The sequence below is a fragment of the Stegodyphus dumicola genome, chromosome 10 (assembly GCF_044657685.1).
Source record: "Stegodyphus dumicola isolate Sdum_Otavi_A_Nest chromosome 10, ASM4465768v1".
NCBI lineage: Eukaryota > Metazoa > Arthropoda > Arachnida > Araneae > Eresidae > Stegodyphus > Stegodyphus dumicola.
In genome coordinates this window covers 170,326,411-170,341,854 of record NC_140777.1, presented here as the reverse complement: position 1 = coordinate 170,341,854, position 15,444 = coordinate 170,326,411, and the positions used below count along the sequence as shown (strand labels likewise).

The window sequence follows — 15,444 nt, the reverse complement described above, 5'->3', positions numbered from 1 at the left end:
CTATTATTATGCTGGTATTGGCATATAAAATACATAAACTAGAGAAATAGAAGCAAATCATAAAAGGAAATATGTTTGACAACATGCACATTTGATTAAATATAGTAAGTGTGAAAGTGATCAGCTGATGTTAGTTATGTCTTGGACTTTATTTACCTGAAGGCTGAAAGTTGCGACTGACTGATCGATTTGAGACAGATCAAATGCAGTAAGGTAACACCAGAGAGCTGAATATTCTCCAAAGTCTGATCTTAATCTGGAAACAATTTTTGATTATGCAAACACTTAGTTCTTCTTCTTCTTCTTCTTCTTTTTTTTTTTTTTTTTTTTTTTTTTTTTTTTTTTTTTTTTTTTTCTGCAATATATGAAGACTATTACTTGCCATTGCTAGTACAAAGAAATTATTATTGAACTCCCAAATTATAGGTTTGGATATCTAAGGAGTTACTAGCATTCAAATAAATAAATCATCTCCTTAGAAAAGGCACAGTCTTTATGCAAGAGGATCATTATTTTGCATCTTACTTTTTGAATCTGCTATAGAAGAGTGTTTAATATGGTATCTTCATTTTCAATACAGCTAAAGTGACTACAGCTGTGTTGTGTTCATAGATGAGCCCGTGATCCATTTAATTGTTAATTTCGGGTGAACTTTCATCTGAAGAATGACTAGAACATGTAATTTTTCATCACACAGCCATTGGAGAGAAATTATATTTATTGTTCGAATGGATTAGCCCCCAGACTTGACACCAGTCCTCCTAAGCATAGCTAGGATGTCCTAGGTTAGTTAGTTGTATGCCAGCTCCCTCCATGGAGGAAGCCTTCTGGAACTCAGACTTGTTCTTTTAGATGAGTGGGATTTTGTTCCATATGACTTAATTGACACTTTAATAATATGTAAGATTTTGTGAAGGTGCATTTCTACTAGAAGAGATTACTGAATAATAATATTTTTGAGATGGAGATGGTTAAATTTTCTGCTTTTAAAATTTTATGTTTGACATTAGCAACAATATTTTAGCTTCAACTTGTAGAGAGTGTAATGTGTTAATCTTTTAAATTTTTTGTTTATATGTGTTCTTTTGCTCTGTAGAAATAGTTTGCGTTTAATAATTCTTTAATTTTTAACTGTGTAAGAGAAGTTATTGAGAATGAGGATAAAATAAAGTGGTTAGTATTATAAAAAATATCTGCTTTGTGCTTGCAGGCAAGGATATTATTATATTATTGTCTGTGAAAGGTTCTGAGATAAATTACTGGTGTTTAAAAGGAAGATTTATAAGTTTTAAAATGTTGAAAACTTTCTTTTGTTACTGATTTTATCCCATATGCATTAGAATGTTTATTTTTTTAAAGCTTTTTTCCCTAAAATTCTCAAGACATTATTATCTCTGTAAGATTTTTTAATTGCAACTTCATTATCATCAGAATGTTATATTTTCTAGGTTCATTGCTACTTGAATGAGTAGTTCTTTGCTGTAGGTTTTTATGGATTGGTTCATAAGCAAGCATTGTCACTCATCTGAATTTGTTACTGTCATATTGCATCTATTGTCAATAAACATTAATGTAAGCTATGTAATAATCAATACTTTTTAGTGCCCTCCTCAAAGTTGATGAGCTTTCTTAAATTGTTGAAATGTGTCTTGAATTGAACATCTTTGAAAGATTTGAATGTTGCTGTTTGACATATGAAAAAAATATTTGCTATGGTATGAATGGTTTTTCCTACTACACCAAGTTTGCCAGTTGTCAAGTGGCTGAATTCTAGAAATGCTGATAGCTTATTCCAGGTTCAGTTCATGGTGACTAATGTGCCGACTGAGTGGAAGTTTTATGGTTCTCCTCATTTGTGATATAGATATAAACCAGTTTCCATTAGAAATGATCTGTAAATACACTCTCATTCTCAGGTAGATTGCTTTTATGTGTCTAAGTAAAGCTCTTGTATCCCCCCCCCCAAATCAGGGTCATGAGTAAACATTACACTAGTGTGCGAAACTTAAGCAACAGATGTTCCTTTTGCCATAACTCCACGAGAATCCATCTGAGAGACATGAAATTCAGAATGAGAGACAGCATTTTGTATTTAAACGATGACGAAAGCATAGTTGCGCAAAAATGAATATAATGTTTACAGTATGGTATCAAACAAAAAAAAGGCTTTATTGAACTCATAGTATCATTACACATGGTTGTCTATACAAGAGGAAGAACAACAAGCAGACGTTCCTTAGTATGGGATATGCTTTCCCCTTACTGCACTGGTTGCTTCGTAACGTCTCTCTATACTCAGCACCAGATTGTCTAACAGATCTTGAGGTAAGAATCCATTCCTCAATCAGCATCTGTTTCAGTTGTTGGGTGGTCTCCGGAGGATGTAATCATGCCTTAAGGCGTCTCTGCAAAGCATACCACACATGTTCTATGGGATTTAAATCATAGGGGAGTATGCTGGCCAATCCATTCGATTGATATCTTCACTTTCCAGTTACTTCTGAACAGCAGAAGTCCGGTGTGGCCGTGCTTTGTCATCCATAAAAATGAAGTTACCTGCACATGGAGAAGGATCACCTCCTGACAATAGCAATCTCTGATTACATAACCTCTGTCAAAAAAATGGAGCTCTGTCCGCCCGTTCGCCTTAATGCCTTCCCAGACGAGAACTCCAGGACCACTTAGCGGTCTCTTTCGCCATGTTACTGGGATGAAACTGTGTCCCGACCTCCTTCCAAATCAACTGGCATTGAGAATCGCTTGTGGCACTAAAATGACTCTCATCCATAAAGAGGACACGATGCCATTGATGAGATATCCAGTTTTTAAGTTCCTTGCTCCACTCTAAACTGTGGCACCAGTGACCAACTTTCAAAGGGATGTAGCATTCAGGACAGCGGGGAATAGGCTACTTTTGTGAAGGCATCTGGAAACAGTAAACCGCGACACTTATCTCCCATTGCTGTAAACAGTTGCTGAGTTACAGCGCTTACTGACTGGTTTCAGGTTCTTTTTCCCTGCAAGATGATATATCGGTCATCCACTGCAGTTTTTTCCTTGGACGGCTACCACCAACCTTTCTAACACCTGCAGCTATGGCTTGGAAAGCCTTCCAAGCGCGTAAAACGACACTTTTGTTTATTCCGAACACTTCAGCTACACAGGTTACACTACCCTACACCTTTCCGATCATTCTTCCATGTATGTAGTCATCCAAGTGATTTCTTCTAGCCATATTTCACAAAAGAACTCGCACTTGCAGCGAATGTCGTTAATTGCGTCTCCGTCCTCCCTCTTATTGCAGTGTTAAGCGCGCTCACTGCACACGTTTTGCGTGCGCTCACGTCGTCTGTGACGTTTTGTTTCTGATTTTTGCCACACGCCTGATCTTTCTACTGAACTCTGTGTTCATTGTACTGATCACAAGAACTCCTCCTCTGTAATTTCATGGCTGTCTGATTAAAATTTACATTGTTGCTTAAGTTTTACACACCAGTGTATAATGTCTCTTGTATTTGAGATTTATTTTCCTTCTTTTTTTTTTTTTTTTTTTCTGTACTGTGGGATGCTTATTCTTATTTGTTTAGGTATAATGAAAACTGATATTGTGCAAAACTTTAATATATGTTAAGATTCAAATCATTTATTTTATTACTTAATTTACTTCTCTTCACTTTCTGTTTCATATTTCAGATGATGAAATCAGACAATGTGAAGGATTCAAAAATGTTTCCCTTGGAAATGTAATACATACCCAGCAGAAACATCCATATAATTTCCTCAACAAAGCAGATCAAGTAAGATTTGGATTGGTTTAATTAAAAAAATTATTTTGATCTCCAAGTTTAATTATGAAACTCATTATAAAATATAAAAAAGTGTTTTCAGGACTTTAATCTAAGCATTCTAATTAATAATATACTATTCATGCACATAAAAAAGATCCCTACCCCATAAACTCAAATTGACGTATCCTATGAAATGGTGAACCCTTTTGTAAAAGTATTAACCATTTTTGTTACTACATATGCAGTTGCGTACAAAGATTTCACCATCTAATATGCACAAGCAGTTGGGATTTGGAATATATTAAAGCATTCCTTTCCCAAAAACTGCTGATATATAGTTATATATATGATTTGTACTTTACTCTAAACTAAAGAAATCTCTAAAAAGCAACTTTGGAGAGTAACAACTTCATACTTAATTTTAATATAAGTAATGGCAAATAAAACAGACATTCAGATTTCAAATTTTAAGTTAGTTAGTCCTGCCAGCATTAAAATTTTTTTTATATATTTACCTTTTATTGTTTTCAGGTACACTGAATTTTTCAGACATTATATAACACTTTCCCTTTACTGTTCTAGGAATATGAAGACAAATATATGGTGAAAGCATTTGAAGTTTGTGTCGGCTTACATGAACTTCTGGGGCATGGCAGTGGAATCTTATTCAAAAAAGGAAAAGATGGTACATTTAATTTTGACATAAAGGAAGCTTTGCATTTGGAAACAAACACTCCGGTATTTTATTAATTTTTTTAACTGCATATTTTTTAGAAATTTTAATTATTTATTTTTAAAAACTTTTTTTTTTTAATAGATTGAAAGTTGGTATGAAGAAGGTGAGACCTATGATTCTGTGTTTTCTTCTCTTGGCTCTTCATATGAAGAATGCAGAGCTGAATGTGTTGCTTTGTACTTGTCTACAGTACCAGAAATACTAAGGTATAGATTTTATTCAGCCTGTCTATCCTACTGATCACATATTTTTATAATGTGTATTTTACTTTTGAAAAGTGATTATGTTGTTTTTGAATTGTCTTTAAAGTATTCTTAAATAGATAATCCATTTTAATGTACTTTTCAGCATTTAAATAAATTATGTTAAAATAAAATTGTTTATAGCTATACTGTGTTATAAAATTACGTTTTAAAGCTTCAGTATAATATTTTATTGAATTGCAGAGTATTTGGTCATGAAGGAAATGAAGCAGATGATGTCTTATATGTCAACTGGTTGGACATGTGCCTTAAAGGTCTACTTAGTCTTCAAATGTATGAACCCAAAACTGAATCTTGGTTACAGGTAAGCATAATTTTCATTTTATTATAAAAGCAAAACTTTTTTAAGCCAAACAAAATGTGATTGTCAAATCATAATCTAAAAGTAACATTTATAATGAGCTGTTATGCTAGTCATTAATTTTAGTTAGTGGATGGTGTAGACCAAGAAAAAATAAAACTTGCAGTCAGATAGTTAGTTTTTCTTAATAAATTACATTTGAGATGTAAGTATAAGATGTGAATGGAAATTACTTTCCCATATAGCATTAAATATTTAAACTCCAGTGCATGAGCAGTGGAGTTTAAATAAACTGAGTGAGAGTTAATCAAAATAACTGTCATTAATCTTAATTATTGTTAATCTGTTAAAATCATTAATCTGTTTCATAACATCTTGAAAAGATTTGAATTGTATTACATGAAATGAAATTTATTCAAGTAATATCTGAATTTAATCATCTGAGATTAATTAGAAATGTTTAAATTTTTTTAGGCACATTCGCAAGCCCGCTATGTAATACTACAAGTTCTTCTAGAAGGTGGAGGAGGTTTTGTAAAAGTAGAAAAGATTAAAGGGGAGGATGGAAATCCTGATCTGTTGCTCACAGTAGATCGTAGTAAAATTTTAAGTGTTGGTAAACCGTGCATTGGAAAATTTCTACAACGATTGCAAGTAGGTTTTTTGTAAATATAACTGAAAATTTATTTGCGTGTATTTAATTTAATGTGTTTGTTTTTATAATATAATTTTAATGAAAACCTCTTATAATATTTAAAAAATGAGGGGAAAAAAACATTTCAAAGAAAAACAGAATAATTTAGAAGACATAAGAAGCTGAGCAAGTATTACTACGAGGGTTGGGGCAAAAGTCATGGGAACTATTTTTTTCTTGTAGATATGTGAATGGATCACAAAACGTATATGTGTCGTGTGGAAGTTTTGCAGGCATAGTGTGTATGCAGAACAACAGATGGCTCTTTGATAGCTGGCTCTGTCGTAGCAAGCACTCTGAAATCAGTCAGTTGGTGAGTGTCGTGTGAGATGGAAGTAACCCGTGTTGAGCATCGCGCTTATATCAAAATAGACGTTCTCTGAGGGAGAAATGCGATGGAATGTCACAGTGAATTAGTAAAAGCCCTTGGAAATAATGCCCCATCATATCGTACAGTAGCACGGTGGGTAGGAAAGTTTCAGCAAGGACGTGTGTCAACCAGTGATGAGCAACGTTCGGGACGACCGGTGAGTGTGCGGACCGACTTGGCATTTGCCGTCATCGAGCACCTCATGGATGAAGATAGACAATGGATGTTAGAGAAGGAAAGTGGCATCGAGAAATGCACCGTCCACAGGATATTGCGTAATGAGCTACAGCTGCGCAAAATTGCTTTGCGACGGGTACCACATGCACTGACGGAAGTTCAAAGGTGGGTGCATTGTGCAATATGCTCCGACCACTTTGCACGCTGGCAACAGGATGACGATCAATTCTTGTCACGAATAATCGCCATCGATGAATTTTAGGCCAGGGCATACAATGCAGAACTGAAACGTCAGTCCATGGAGTGGCGACATCCTGGATCACCAAGGAAGTAGAAGGTCCGTCAGAATCCTTCCTCAGTCAACTTGATGGTGATCGTCACGTATGACGTCAGGGGTGTCATTGTTTGCCACTTTGTCCTCATGGCAGAACAGTGACCGCACAGTACTACAGGGACTTCCTGGTGCGACAGGTACAACGTTCCTGTGGACAGTGCAATAATTCTGCACAACAGTGCAAGACCACATAAAGCAGAGTGTGTACGGCAGCTACTCCGACGTTGGGTATAAGAAGAATTGGAGCACTCACCGTACTCTCCTGTCCTTTCGCCCTGTGACTTTGATCTTATTCCCAAGATTAAGGAACCAATACATGGTAGGCGGTTTGCAACACGTGCGGCAAATGCTGAGGCAGATGGTATTCAGTGCCTTCCCGTTGGCAGCGTGTGGTGACAGTAGCAGGGGACTACATTGAGGATTTTTAGGCCCAGGTTTGTCATGTCAACTTTATGTGTATTGTGTTATCATTCTTTTGCACAGTGAAGGCCATATTGCCCTGTATACTACCATAATAAATTCGTGTGTTACGATATTTCAGTGCTATTCATTGTCCACACATGTAGTTAAGACCTTGTCCTTTCGTCTGTATATGTCACATTTTCCAACCAGGCTGGTATCTTCAAGGAAAAAAATAATTGCCATGACTTTTGCCCCAACCTACGTATATCAAGTGGTTATTTAAATAGTTATATCATGCTAAGGCAGTACGACGATAAAACAAGGCAAAGATAAATGATCATAATAAGCCCCATATACAAAAGCTAGTTTTTCAGATTTAAGCATATCAAGTTTTTAATATGCTTATATACATTACATTTCAAAATAATGGCTTTTAATGATACAGAATAAGCATGTATGCATTTTAGTTTGAAAATCACTTACTAATATTTTTATTTTCAAAATATCAGGTGTCTGTATATTATCATCACTACCAGCCAAATCTGATCATCTGCATTCCAAAATTGTTGCCAGCATTATCAGTGTTTTCCTAAACATGTAGTGTCAAATATAGTAGGAAATAAATTTCAATTAGTGGGGTTGAAATATTACAGGAAGACCTCATATCGAACTTCGTTTGATATTCTTGCAATAAATAAACTAATATAGATGTATTTCAGAACTGACTGTTGTACCTTCAAATAATAAGATTTGTTATGCAATAACCTGAGGCAGTCCTGTTTTGGGAAATTCAAAATCAAACTGAATTGTATGTGGAATTCTGAAAACCAAGTTTTAAAGTTGTCTATCAGATATTTTTGATTCGTTGAACTTATTGAACTTGAAATTATAAAGTGGAGGTTTGAGGTGCCTTTTCATCGAGGTGCCATCACAGTGTGTACGAATAAGTTGAAACTCTGGGAACATAAAATTTTAGCCTACAGTTAGTTATTCCTCCTTTTCCAAATTAGTTCAAATTTTTAAGAAGGCTACTGATGCCAAGAATATAATATCAAATTATTTACAGTACCTCACTGATGAATTTAAAAATTAACTTTGTGATAGCATTTATACATTGGCATAGATGTGCAGCCAGAAACACTACAAGAGCAAGCTTTGGAAATTAAAAATGATTCTGCAGCCAAATATGACTTTGAAAAGATGGATTAGCAATTATTTTGGGTAAAATATCTCAAAGCATATCCCAGCATAGCAGAACAAGCACGACAACTGTACTTACCATTTTCAAGCACTTATTTGTGTAAATGGGAGTTTTCAGGAGTTGTAGCAATAAAAATGAAGTATAGAAGCAAACTTGGTTTTGCCAGTGATTTATGTTGCACAATTTCTTCTCTTCAACCAAGAATTGAAAAGCTTGTCAAAAATATGCAAGCTGATCCATTCCGTTAATTTTTTTATTCCCTCTCTTACCAGATGTGTGTAAAAACAGACTATTTCTATAATAAAACCTTTACAAATTATGTTTTTTTTTTCCCCCTTCTTACTGCCCTTATAAATAGGTAATCTTATTATTATTGGGGAAGAGGTGCTCAGAAATTTTCATTTTTGGCAGTAGGAGGGCATGATAAAAAAACTGTGCAAACTGTAGATGGTGTGCATGTCAGTTGCCTTTCATCTCTCTAATAACCAACACTTTCTAGCCAAAATTGTTGTTTTTATTGTGTAAACTTTACTCAACTGCTGCACTCTAAGATAATGTTGCATATGAAATGCCTAGAATATTAACCATTTCAGAGATGTGAAATCAAGTCTTTTATACCTATATTCGTGATTCATTCAGAGTTGCCAAAATCTTTTATCTTACCCACTTTTACATTACAGTCAAAAGTCGTTAATCCGGACCTCAAAGTTAAAAACTTTCTGCGCATGCGCCGCGTTGACACATGTGCGTAAGACCTTTACGACTGCACATATGCGTGGGCACAAGCGCAGAATACGTTTTCGCGTGCGCGTTTTATGTATAACAGACAGTATAAGCTAAAATTATCTAATTATCTATTTCAGTTAATGTTGATGATTGCGTTGTTCCTTAATCTTCGAGTTGGGTCCGGCTTATTATATTTTTCAGACTGTAAGAGCAATTTTATAAAAGTAAACTTGAACTTTCGATTATGTCAAATAGAATTTCCGATGCTGGAGCTCCCAAAGGATCTACAAAACGAAAGTATGTTTCGATGTCCATCAAACAAAAAGTGGAATTGCTGCAAAAAATGGATAAAGACATGAAGAAGGTGACAGAGAGGTTAGTGAAAAAGAAAAAATTTCGATTGACAAGTTAATTGGTATTCTCGGCACAGCAATTACGGGACTTGAACAGTGGAACTTTGTAAATGAACAAGAAATTATGTCTGTTTAAAGAATTAAAGAGAAAGTATTATCACATGAAACGAAGCAACTTAAACAACTTACATTGAAAGAAATGTTTAATAAAGTAAACAAATAAATATTAAGCTTTTTTTTTTTTTTTTTTTTTTTTTTGTAAATTTTGATACCCTTTAAATCATAATTGTTCTTTATTTCATGAATTACGGTTTCATATTTTTAATTTTAGAATTTCTGCATGCCATCTTGCGAGATTTAAACTGATGATCTATAATCCGGAATCGCCGAAGTCCCGACGAGTCCGGATTAACGACTTTTGACTGTAGTTGATTATAATGATACTGTTTCTTCTCAAGATAAGCCATTCCTGGCTGGTACATCGCTATGTGTGACAGGCAGATTAGTCCATGTTAAAAAGAAGCGGACATCTTTTATATTTTACTCACTCAATATATACTGATGACTGTACAATAGCTGATGTTGATTTTTTAATATCAGTACATTTTCCCCTCATATCCTTGTTATTCAAATTAACCATGAAAGTCTTAAATCAACAACTTTAAACCTTCATTATTAATATGTTACTTTAAGTGGTAATGAAACTGAGTATCTAAATCAAAGGTAAATTTAAATAAATTTATTATAAGCTTACACCATTTAATAGACCCTTGAATCAAGTTATCAGTATTTTGATGAAAAGAAAGTTATGCTATTATGCATTTTATAAAGAAACTTTGATTGTATTTTGAATAAATGCTAGTCTTGTAATATAACTAAACTATTATTTTGTTCTTAATGTTGTTCAATTTGATGAAATTATTAAATAAGTTAATAAAGGAAATTTAATTGATGTTGCTATAACTAACAGTAGGTATGAGGTAGTGATCTGGATGCATGTGTATTCACCAGCAACTTCTATACATCACCAAAAATATTGCTCGTGTCTGATTCATGCAAGCATTTGGCAGCCCTAAAAACTATGCCAAATTCTTTTAGAAAGATGAGGTTTTTCTTTTCTTCTTTTAATGTTCTAATAATCTGTATGATTACTAATTAATACATGCTAAAAATATTAAAACCCATTTCATTGATCTACTGACATTGAAGGTATATTTCATTGTCAAAAGGCACCAAAAGACTATACAGCTTATAGGTACCAGCTAATACACAAGTATCATGATATGTTGTGAAAGATTGGTTCAATAGGTTATCTATTATGAGAACATATTTAATTCTATCTGTGTTGCAATTTTATGTAATATTCTGTGTTTGCATGGTGATAAAAATAATTCTTCTCTTGTAATTGTGTACCCACTTTTAAAATAACTTGTGTTATATATTTATTATGTTTTTGAACATGTATTTTTTCTACATATTGTAAAATTTTTCTTGTAGCTATATAAGGCAACAGCAGATTTTACGTCAGCTAAAGCTATGTATGATAAATACTCAGCAGTAACATCAGAGGATAAATATCCATTCTTGGAATACAGGGAAATTGTTCTAGCACGGAAGAAACCAAGAAAAATGTTTGTTCAAGCAAATACATATATAGAAGGTAAGTGTTTTTTTTAAAATTCTTATAAGAGTACCATAAAGTTCTTTAAATGTTACAAACTTTTTAACATGTACTCTGCCGAGCAACCTACAAGACCTACTTCAACTTACGAGATAACTTGTGGTTGGCAGCAAACACGTTAAAATGATACATGCATGAACTTGAATTTATGCTTAAGTATAGTTGTTTGGAATCAAATGTAGGAAATTTTACTGAAATTTTAGAATTTGGCTAGAAACCTTTTGAAGGGGGGATATGTAAGATAAAAAATATGTAAATCAAAATAATAACTTTAATTTGCAACAGTCCCTTAAAATTTGGATATTTCACCTTTCCCTGCTTTACTTAATACCATGACGTAAGCAATTTGTTGATTAAAACTCAAACAGTCGAATTAGCTAATGAGAAAGTTGCAAGGCAGAAACTTTCCATTTTGGAATCTAATCTTCCGTCTTGGAAGTTTCTTTTCGCATTTTTGTTTTATGCATTGCTTCTGTCAACTTGCTGCTGCCTGGATAGTTTTGCTAATGCATCAAATATTGTTCGAATGTGTTCTGCTGGTTTGTTTTATGACAGGTCAGTAAGGTAAGTTCCCATACAAAATCCCATCATTTGGAGGTAGCTATTCAACGACTTCTTCTTCAAGCCATTCCAGAAAAACATTTTTAATTTCTGTTATGCACGATGTTGGACAACAGTTTTGGCAGCTGGCGGCACTTCAAGTCTTTCTAGACAAGGCTCAAGTTATTGGGCAAAGGAGAACTAATGTCAGCTCATGGCAAACAAACTTCATAATAGTTATCTCAATTAAATTTTGTTGTTTCTAGGAACTATTCTTTAGTTTTTAGGTCTATCTCCAGTTATGACTTTTTCTCCTCAGGATCCTTGGTTCTGATGTTTGAGTCATTACAGAATTTTCTCTTATAGCATCTGCTTATGGGACTTTAGCCATTAATATCCATCCGAGATAGGTTTCGATAAACCTGGGAACATAGTTCATACAACTAAACCTGGGAATAATATTTTTCTTCCATCTGTCAAAAGCTTAATCCATAATATCTGCTCAAATGAGGATCTGAATAGGTTCATAAGAGGTGTTAGTATCAGTTAAAACAAAATATTATTTTGATACAAGACTTTAAAATTGAAAGTTAAATTCCCATTTCCTTGCTTTATTTTGTAACAGTTAGACTTATCTTCTTTAGTGGAAATATCACCTAACAAAGAGTATTTAATTGTCTCTTGAAAAGTTATAGGATACTTCATCTGTGTTGCTATATGCATTTAATGTATGACCTTTGTGAACTAGTATTGGATTAAAAATGTAAATTGAAATCCAATAGCATTAGCCATTCCAGAAAAAAAAGTTAGCATTTTTTTCAGAAAAATTTCATTTTCCTCCTTCTGACTAGGTTTGTTACAAGCCTGCATTTGATTACACATCAAGGAAACATGCTTTTACTACAAATGAGATGTTTTAAAAATATGCGACACTTTGTAACTGAATGACTGGGAAACAAGGCACGCAAAACAGCATTTTTTATCCTTTACTAATTTCTGCCTTTCTTCTAGTATCAGTTTTTGAGCATTAAATCACCATTAGCATGCTTGCATTCATAAAATATGCATCTTGGTTTCATTCTTTCAGATTAAGGAATCTGAAAGAATGAAACCAAGATACATATTCCAAGATACCAAGTGTGGATGTACCAAGTCAAATTGGCTTCAAGAAAGTTAGCCATTCTTTGTTGCTCAACTGTCTAAACTGTAATTTAGGCAAAGTAAATTTTTTCTTTTAACTAGTTTTTAAAATTTTCTGAGAAATTATATCTTGGTTTTGAGCTTGAGCTTAAATACTCTCCAGTTCCACTTCATTTTTTAGGCCAATTTTATGTAACTCAAATTCTTGATCTTGTTTCTTTTCTTGAACACAAATTCTGATTTTGTTTATTTTTCTCTAATTTAAAGCTGATCTTGTTTCTTGATTCTATCATCAAAAATATTCTTCAAAATTCCTCTAACAAAATCTATGCCTTTTTTAGACTCATTGATAGTGACACTTCTTCGCAAATTTCATATGCTAGAAGTCATCTTTCTTGATGTATTTCACTGAAAAAATCATTTATGATGTATTTCCCTGATAAAACCATTTAAATCTCGATTAATAAATATTGGTTACTATACATAATCCTATGAGTGGACGACAAGTATTAAATGCAATCTAAAAATTCACCGATTTTCTCTATTAAACTTATAGCCAGAGACAATGATAAATTTTAAGAATATTCTTTTTAGAACAACAATAAACTGAAATTAAATATTATTGCCACTCACAAGTAGTATTAACAACACATTGTTTGCATTTATGTAAAGCTAGCACGCTTACATTAAAATTTTTAAAAAATACTTAATTTGCAGGTCATAATACTAAAAATTATTTCTCAAATTAAAGCAATTTATATTTAAAAGGCATTTTGTCAATACCTGCAAACAAAACTTAGTACAGTAGAATTCCAGAAATCCGCAAAGCTTGGGGCCAGAGGTTGTGCGGAATTTAGGATTTTGCGGATTTCAGAACAGAAAAGAAAAATCCTAATATTCAGACTAAAAGTGCAAAATAAATAAGGCGTATTAGATACATTTAATTAAATTATTATATACATTATTGCAATAACTTATTATTACATATATAAACTGATTATATTATTCATTGTATTATATATACATAGCATCAAGGTCTGCCGATTTTGCCTCATGCAAAGATTTCCGGTTTCGGATTCCGGTGTTAGAATCACTGTTGGTGTAAAACTTCAACGGCTTTTCTTTATTTTTCCGTATATCAACACAATCGTATCGCAATTCCATACGATTCTGCTATAAACCGAGGAGTAGCAGTCTCCATCTTTTGCAGAATTTGCACTTTTTGCATTACCGTCAATGCAATGTATTTACGTTTTTCAATGTTGCAAGCAGTAAAATCATGACTGCGTTTCTTATTTGTAATTGTATTAAAAAGGGCTGAAATTTAAAATATTCTTAATTTATCCACAAAATCTCTGGATAAAAAAAAAAAAGGCAGCACTAAATAATCTCATGAAATAACAAAGCTCAGAAAATACAACGTGAATCGTGAACTTGAAAGAAGAGTTGAGTGAATCGTCTGCTTTCATCGGTGCAGATGAGAGGAGAAAAAACTTTTATCATGATGTCAATAATTTGGTGTTTCCGTTATGACTCATTATTATTCGGTAATTATGACGCCATTATTCGGTAAGTATTGTTTCTTCGATATTTTGTACTCAATGTTGTGGTTTCCGGAACCTATAAACGGAATGTTTATATTTTGAGAGGCAACGCGGATTTCAGGTCAGCGGATTTTCAGTATTTGACTGTACTTACTACATTTATATATCAGTATTTAGTCATGAGTCCTATGGCATAGTCATATTATTTTCATGCTATAAGTATATTGGAAAATATTTAATAATGCTTATATATAGACTTTATGTGTAATAAATATCTTGTGAGGATCTTGATTCATGTTACTTTTTAAATTATGAAAGATCTGCACCTGTAATCAATAAAAAGCTTTGACATTTCTATGCATTTCATATAAAACAAATTTACTGTGGTACACTTTCTGTTGTTCTAGAAATGTAAGCAGCTGAATTTTTCTAATAGTAAACTGATAAATTCTTTTTTTTTTTTTAATTTTAGAATTATTAAATCTAGAAATTTTATTTCAGTGTCAAAAATTTAATTTCTGTTAATTTTATCAAACTTTTTTTCCTTTATATAAGAATTATTGTTCTTTATTCACATTTTCTTATATAAAATTTAATATTTTTATTTCAAAATCGTGTAAAAAATACATTGTTAAAGTCAGAATTACTGATTAAATGTATATTTTTTCTTATATTCTGAAGCATTTATCTCCTGTAGAATTTTTCAAACAAATATTTGTATTTCATGTTACTGATCTGTATTGAAATTTCATCATTTTTTATTTTCGTACTCCTTTTTTCAGATGGTAAAGTCCAGTTAAGAAGCTATGATTTGTCACCTGAAAGCTTAATACAATCTTTTGTAGATCGTTTTGAAAATGCAGAAGAGATTGATAATATTTTGGAAGAACTGTGGGCAAAAGATAAGCCTTATTTTTCATAATTTGAAATGTTAAAATACTATTGTATGATTTTTCATACAGAAATAAATTTGTTCTACAAAAATGGATTTTATTTGTCTTTGTTAAAATATTCTCTGCTGCTTTAAATGCTCACAAGATGCATTGAAAGAAAAAGTTATAAATATGAGAATTTAGGTGACTTCTTTAATAAAAGTATACGTATTTGTTTAGAATATTTGTAAATCAGAATATATTTTTTTAACTGTATCAAAATCGGCATTACCATCTACCAAAGTTCTTTAAAGTTTATTAG

General features: G+C 32.7%; 1 protein-coding gene across 4 annotated transcripts in view; it reads left to right on the top strand.

Annotated features, from left to right (window-relative positions):
* Positions 1 to 15,238, top strand: part of DppIII (dipeptidyl peptidase 3) — a 53,531-nt gene extending 38,293 nt beyond the window's left edge. For all 4 annotated transcript variants that reach the window (XM_035372217.2, XM_035372216.2, XM_035372218.2 and 1 more), the window contains 7 exons: positions 3,694 to 3,797; positions 4,371 to 4,526; positions 4,606 to 4,730; positions 4,971 to 5,091; positions 5,563 to 5,742; positions 10,843 to 11,005; positions 15,033 to 15,238. In XM_035372217.2, the coding sequence (XP_035228108.1) occupies positions 3,694 to 3,797; positions 4,371 to 4,526; positions 4,606 to 4,730; positions 4,971 to 5,091; positions 5,563 to 5,742; positions 10,843 to 11,005; positions 15,033 to 15,172 (989 nt within the window). In that variant the 3' untranslated portion in view covers positions 15,173 to 15,238. The remainder of the gene's footprint in view (positions 1 to 3,693; positions 3,798 to 4,370; positions 4,527 to 4,605; positions 4,731 to 4,970; positions 5,092 to 5,562; positions 5,743 to 10,842; positions 11,006 to 15,032) is intronic.
* Positions 15,239 to 15,444: the final 206 nt, after the last annotated feature.